Source organism: Malus sylvestris, chromosome 5 (genome assembly GCF_916048215.2).
Source record: "Malus sylvestris chromosome 5, drMalSylv7.2, whole genome shotgun sequence".
NCBI classification, from domain to species: domain Eukaryota; kingdom Viridiplantae; phylum Streptophyta; class Magnoliopsida; order Rosales; family Rosaceae; genus Malus; species Malus sylvestris.
This window is the reverse complement of record NC_062264.1, coordinates 40,594,390-40,601,632: the sequence shown is the minus strand read 5'-3', so window position 1 is coordinate 40,601,632 and position 7,243 is coordinate 40,594,390. Positions and strand designations below refer to the sequence as shown.

General features: G+C 40.4%; 2 protein-coding genes across 2 annotated transcripts; one reads left to right on the top strand and one right to left on the bottom strand.

Annotated features, from left to right (window-relative positions):
• Positions 1-290: 290 nt before the first annotated feature.
• On the bottom strand, positions 291-3,043 carry LOC126623214 (pyruvate dehydrogenase E1 component subunit beta-3, chloroplastic-like). Its single transcript, XM_050292011.1, has 4 exons — positions 2,740-3,043; positions 2,537-2,640; positions 2,374-2,417; positions 291-1,543 (listed from the first exon to the last, which is right to left on the bottom strand). Exons 1-4 carry the CDS (start codon positions 2,837-2,839, stop codon positions 571-573), a joined length of 1,221 nt encoding a protein of 406 aa, XP_050147968.1. The 5' UTR covers positions 2,840-3,043; the 3' UTR covers positions 291-570.
• A 687-nt stretch (positions 3,044-3,730) lies between these two features.
• On the top strand, positions 3,731-6,961 carry LOC126624822 (uncharacterized). The gene is made up of 5 exons (XM_050293933.1): positions 3,731-4,060; positions 4,159-4,264; positions 4,406-4,498; positions 5,655-5,855; positions 6,082-6,961. Exons 1-5 carry the CDS (start codon positions 3,765-3,767, stop codon positions 6,310-6,312), a joined length of 927 nt encoding a protein of 308 aa, XP_050149890.1. The 5' UTR covers positions 3,731-3,764; the 3' UTR covers positions 6,313-6,961.
• The last annotated feature ends 282 nt before the right edge of the window (positions 6,962-7,243 follow it).

The window sequence follows — 7,243 nt, the reverse complement described above, 5'->3', positions numbered from 1 at the left end:
ACAGCAGGACATAGTAGGCCTCTTCCTTGGCCCATCTACAATTGGGGTCAGTAGATCTTACAGCTAGTTTGGGCTACCATATTATCAATCAAATTATCAGAAAGCCCATCAAGTTCAAAAACTCAAGGATGAAGAACGTTTACTCGAACAGAAAAAATCAAAAGCGCTTCTACGAGTGCTTTCTGAATGGTGCTTTTTTCAGGAAATATTTCCAAGTGCTTGAATAAAACCGTCCCTGGGATTTACCAATTGTTCCAAACAGCAAAGTACAAAAAGATAAAACCAAGAAGTCATGAAAAACAGACAAACGATTGGAACCTCACACTCAATTTAGCAATTTGACCTATCTATTACATGGGTAAATTTAAATCGATAATCCTTATTCGCACCGTTCTACAGGATAAACGTGATCTTACATGCGATTATGATTAATAAAAACAAACAAGCTTGTACCACTTTGAACAGTTGCAAATTCGGACAACACAAAACTGCTAAAGAAATCTGAAATTAACTGGAGATTGCTAGAAAAGCTGCTCAGAAAGAGAGGTAACTTAATGCTGCTGCAATTACTTACTGGCAGAGTTTCTCAACCGCCGTCACAATCTGGGCAGGTTGAACAACAGTCACTTCCTCCAACGTTGCAGCATACGGAGTGGGCACATCCTGTGAAGACAGGCATATGATAGGGGCATCTAAATAATCATGGAAGTTCTCGGTGATTGCGGCAGTCAAACTAGCACCAATTCCACCTGTCCGCATGCACTCCTCCACAATCAGCACGCGGTGTGTTTTCTTCACTGAGTTCCCAATGGTGTGAAGATCAAATGGCTTCAACGACCTAATATCAATCACTTCGGGATCATAACCCTTGTTCACCAAAGTTTTGGCAGCCTGCATCACATGATACCTCATCCGAGAATATGTCAAGATAGTGACATGCTCCCCAGGCCTGACCATCTCAGCTTCTTCAAGATTGCACACATACTCTTCGTCTGGAATTCTCTCCTTGAGATTGTACAGCAACACATGCTCAAACAGAATCACTGGGTTATCACTTCGAATGGCAGCTTTCATCAAACCTTTGGCATTGTAAGGGGTTGAGCATGCAACCATTTGAATTCCGGGAATAGATTGAAAATAGGACTCAAGACGTTGCGAGTGCTCCGCCCCAAGTTGCCTTCCCACTCCACCAGGACCTCGGATAACCACTGGGATTTTAAACTGACCACCAGAAGTGTAGTGGAGCATACCACAGTTGTTGGAGATCTGGTTAAAAGCCAGCAGAAGAAATCCCATGTTCATGCCCTCAATAATTGGTCTTAGACCAGTCATGGCAGCTCCAATACCCATACCCGTAAAGGAGTTCTCAGCGATAGGAGTATCAAGAACCCTGAGATCCCCATACTTATCGGCCAGGCCCTTGGTCACCTTGTACGATCCTCCATAGTGGCCCACATCTTCACCCATTACACATACAGTGGGATCCCTGGCCATCTCTTCTTCCAATCCTTCTCGCAAGGCTTCGAAAAGCAGAAGTTCATGCCTGAGGAAAGAATGTTTGTCTTGTTAATTCACACCTCAATGAGTATAAGAGGAACTATATAACTATCAAAACTATAGTACGATCTATGCGATTCTCTTGTCCAAGTATATCACTTCAGCTATAAACCACTTATCAATTTCAAGCAAAGAAAACTGCAGAGAATATGCAAGTACTATACGGTGACAACTCACAAGAAACTGTTAGAGCGCGTAATGAATAGGACTATATGCAGGGGAAAGAGAAAAACCAAAAGTGAATTCAATACATTTCTTTTTTATCAACAAATTCAATACATTCCAATTCAAAGGATATCAACGGATAAGAAACATCCGATATGACGTGTATCTACCCGTCCTTTTCATCTAATTAAGGAAATTCAAAGCTGCACTAACTCAACAATATCGTGAATTCTAAATACAAATTCATGGTTTCATTCTGAATCTTGCAATTACAGTTCACTACATGGCAAGCAAAGCCTTGATGCAAAAAATTCAAATTTTCACGATTGCGTGCAGTATAAATGCGATTCACATCTTATATCTACAGACCCTGTTTCCACAATAGCTTCTATTTTACTCGAAAAAAATTAAAAATTGATTGCATACAAAACACAAATTAATCACACAATTCATCCAAATATACTCGAAAATTTTCCGATGTTGAATTGGAAACAACAGTCACCCGAGGTCGAATCCTATTCTAACATTCCTCAACATTGAATTACATGCATAACCCACACGTTAATAGTGGTAAAATGTGAACTTTTTATGTACGAGTATCGAGTTTATAGCTAAAACTGAGCTCAAAAATTAGCAAACACAAAAACATACCCAGGTTTCGATGCGGTCGAAGCTGCAGCGCCATCAGCTTTGGTCTAAAAAGAAAAAAGAAAAACCCAACAGCTAAATTCAGAACTCCAGGCATTACAGATAACAACAAAATCCGAAATCAATTCCAAAAGTTAAAGAGAGAAAGGAAAAGGAGATGATTAACTGCAACAGCATTGGTAATCAGCTGATCAGCCCGGCGAGCCTTCGAATTCGAACCCGAGCTGACCCCGGCGTCAGATCTGACAACAAAGAAGCTCGCTTTCCTCCCTGAATCAAATCAAAACACAAAAATTAGCAAAATTTTAAAAAGAAAAATCAACGGCGCCGGAGACGGAAAGGCAAAGAAAGCGGAGTACGGCGGCCGACCTGGGAGGGATCTGCGGGAAGGTAGGTGGAGCTTCCTGGAATTGACGGAGGAGACCGACAGAGCGGCAGCGGCTCCGAAGCACTGAGAGACGGTGGCCATCGGGAAAATTCGGAATTCGTTCTCGAAATCCGACGCTGAAATTCCGAGAAATCCCGAACCGATTGGGGAAATTGGAGCGAATGGAGTGGAACCGGAGCGGGAGAGGAAGCTTATATGAAGGATTTGGGCGGAGGGATTGAGAAATTGGTTCGGCGATTTAATTTAGAGAGACTCGTCACTCGTGCATTCACAGTGTGTCCCGCTTAGTTTTCATCGCCTCCATCTAGGTTTATGATCCCCTGCATGCGGGCGCTGGAGTAGAGTTGTAGAGAATCAGCCACGTAAGATAAAAGGTCAGTGAAATTACGATATTAGGGCAATGCGATTACGTGGATGGTTGTGAGTGGATGTGCGGGTTGTCGGGGGAGGTGGTCGTATGGTGTGAATTAAAGTTGCCGTTGAAGGTGTTGCTGTGTGGGGCACTTGTTGGTTAACCAACTGAAGATACGTTTCTTGAAGGAATCGGACGGCTCAAAATTTATTGGGTTTAAATGGGCCGGCCCGCCTTGGTACTGGACTTTTGGATTTCGGTCGGCCCACTTAATAGATTAATTGTGCTTGGGCCCATCCATTTGATAGATTAAAGCATCCTTACATGTGCTGGTTATTGTTAATGGAAGAGAATCCTAGTTCAAGGATTCAAGAGGTCTTCACATCATACTGTTTATTATAAATTATACGGTTAATTTTAGTCAGATATTATTTGTGTTTAATTTTAAATAAAAAAAAGTTAAATGATTTCTAAACGTACAATACATGATGAAATAACTAAGATGTGTTTGTGGATTGAGATTCAATTCCATTGTTAATACGTCTCGTCACATTCGTCCAATAAAAAAAATAGAAAAATAATTATTTTCAGACAAATTAATCCAGTGGAACGGAAATAAAGGAGAAATCCGGAGAAAAAAGGGCGCGTGGGACAATGGAGGTATTCTATCTGTTATGCTCAATCCTCTCCACCTTTCTCACTTCCCTCACTCTCTCCCTCCTCCTCCCGTTCCACACCCTCCTCCGCCGTTTCTCTTCACGCGGCGCCTCTTCCTCTTCCACCTCCCTCTACGAAGGCACCGTCTGGCACGAGCGCCGCCGTCCTGTTCACCACTCTTTTCGCTATGCCGTCCGCTACGCGCTCATTGACCTCGATCACACGCCGCAACCCCTCCCCAACCACCTCTCCTCCGACGAAGCTCGCCGAATTGCCGGCACCGGTGGCCGAACGTAATTATTAGCTTAACTATCATTTGGGTTTTGCTTTTGGTTAATTAAACAGTTCATAATTTCTGCGTTTGCTGATTAATTTGGTGTTTGATGAACAGCTTGCTTTTGACAATTCCGCAAAGCGTGGGATATGAGCAGAACCCACTGAGCTTGTACTACTGTTATGATGTTGGTGAGCAGCTTTTGAAAAAGTGCATTGCTGAGGTTTGCTTTTTTACTTTGCTGCTTGATTATGTTTAATTAGACATCGGAAAACTTACCTGCGAATCACAGTTTGACACGCGTGTGGATTTATGTATTCGCTGCTGACCCTACTGTTGAATGCTGATATATATCTGAATTTAGGTAACCAACACACCATGGGGAGAAAGAGTGACATTTGTGTTCAACCCAAATTCTGATTTAGTGGCAAAACCATTACATGTCAGCCCTTTCATGGTATGTTACTGTTTTTAGTAGTAATTTGATGTGCCATAGTGGGATTAATTTGAACTGATTCTGTTTTGAAATGGATGAATTCGTTTATAGCCTTGTTAAAATGTTACGTCATTCATTTGGTGCAAGGTTCTAAAAGACACTAGGTGCTAGTCAGGCGATGAGCTGGAGCCTAGCGCCTAGGCGAACTAGGCGGACTTAAGTAAATCTATTATATTTCGTGTAAGTAAGTGTCTATTTATACTTAAAAAATATATATAATATCATCATAAACTACAAAATAGAATGACATTTATATTAAGTATTAGAACATAATGAAAACATGGGGAACAAGCATATAATGTGTGCTCATTTCAGTATTCAACAAGTCTCTTACAAGTTACAATTTATTGAAAAAATAAAATGTAAAATTAAAGTTATTTATTTTCTTTCTAAGTGAGTCATATCGTAACCTAGGAGGGTCTAAGGGGGCTAGGCGGGTGCCTATGCGGTCTAGGTGCCTTTTTCTTAATTTTCAAACGCCTAAGCATTAATCGGGACGGTGGTCAGCCGCCTAGCGCTTAGACGGGGATTTTTAGAACAGTGGTTTGGTGGTTGCGTTTATTGATGGGAAAGACAGCGTCCTGATTCGGATGGTTAGATGCCCAGTAGATGAAGGGGAAGCATATGAGGTTTCAGAAAGAAACATTGGTTATGGGAAATGTCATACCATATTGTTATGTATTGTAGCAAACAATAAAGAAAATGAATCTTTGAGGGTACATTGAAGTAAGATCTTCCCGTGTTGTGACCGGAGAGGGAACGTGTTATGCATTTTGAAGCCAGATGGATAAGGAAAGCTAGGAGCGGTTTTTGGAATTCCCGAAAAAACGGGGTTGTAATTCCTGGCTTCTGATGGATGTTTTCTTGCTGGTACTTGGTCAAAATTTAGGAATTTCACACATTCCATTCTCATCAATAGGAAAAAAGTGTTCTAAAAGCTCTGGTTAATTGACTTGACAAACTGTAGTGATCAACCATTTTAACTGAGTTTTACTGAAAAGTAATGCATTTTTTATGGTTTGTATGCTTAGCTCATTCTGCAGATATTAACTTAATCGAAAATCTAAGCAGCAAAAAGAATTTGACTCTTTTGAGAAACCGCTTATGACATTTGCAGGATATGTTGGGGAATTGGAGTATCAGAGCAAATGCTCCCGAAGATGATCTATTTGTTTCAATTTCGGTTCAACACCCAAACCTTGGCAATTATTTCACAGCTACCCTAAAAGCCAAAAGGGTATCCTCAACTTCGGCATCTGATCACGCACTGTTTTTCTGGTTGATGCCGCATAAAGTTGCAGTGTGGATTTATTGGCATGTAAGTATAGTTAGATACTGCTTTACTTGTTCTTGGTAATCTAACTAAAAGAAAAAACCTTCATGAGTAACTACTTGCAGTAAGCTCAGTTACTAAATGCAGTTGCTAAACTTAGGAACTAATTCAAGATGTAATTGACTCGTCCAAGTTGAGATTATGTCAGCAGGATGCGTATCCGTCAAACATTGAATCAACTGATGTTTTTCTATTCCCATTTCTATCTCAGGCCTTCAAACTGTGGTGGAAAAATGTGTCATTTGTCCAACATCCAAGGTTCTCCAACCCTGCATATAGGGAGGAAGCTTTGGTACGTGATAGAAAACTACAATGCTGTCCGGCTGTTGGATTTGGTGAAGATAAACGGCATCTGCAACTTGAAGGAAATGGTCAAGGATGTATAGCTAACAGCAGGGATCGTTTTTGTACATGGAGAGATGCTAAGTGGCCTTGGTGTTGACTCCAAAAGGTAGGACTCGCTTTGTCCTCTATGTTAACATGGGAAGCAAGCAGCGGAATTCGGTCATTCTTGTTTATTTTTGTTCTTCCTGAAGTTTGGATTCGTGGGAACTACGTCGGTCCGGTAGGCAAGGCCTTGGAAGGGACATAATAATGCATGTTCTATCTTAGGTTGCAGTTAGGTTTTAGGTTAAGCTCAAAGCTTAGGCTGCAATCTTGTTTATGTCTCGGTTTGGGACACAAATCGTGGCAAAGAAGTTTGGTTTCTCTGTATCTGCCTAGCTTTTTGGATTAGTTCAGCTCCCTCCTGAACATGAGCTGCTTCATACTCACACTACTTGTCGAAAACGTCGGATTCGTCTTTCATTTTTTTATATTTTTTCATGTAATTTTGTTTCTATATGTGATGGAATGGTAACTACTTTTAGTTTTGAGTGATATTCAAGTTGTGGGATATCAAATCAAGGCCAATCCACTTCACATGCTATGGGCAGCCTAAAATGCCTTAGAAATCAAGGGCCTTAATTCTTCAGAGCAACAAACAACAAAAAGAAATACTCAAGCAGAAGAGTTTATTCTCGTGATGAAAATATTTGGTTGCTTGTATGTACGGAATTTATTTCTCTTTATATGCAAACTACAGTTTAATATGTGTTCATAAACTTATCATTTAGTATTTTTACTGATTCATTTTCTATAAGTGTCAAATTGTGGTTGACATGCAACGATGAATGGCTCATGTAAAGGAGCCAAATAGTATATGACATTTAGAAAATTTTCAGTATACCTACCACATAGCAACGTTGTGTTACAAATGTACTAAAATCATAATACATACAACTATTAAGTAATATTTTATAAAATATAAGAGCTCGTTTGGAAGTATTTTTAAAATAACTGAAAGCGCTTTGGTGAAATTGATTTTGGTTTCA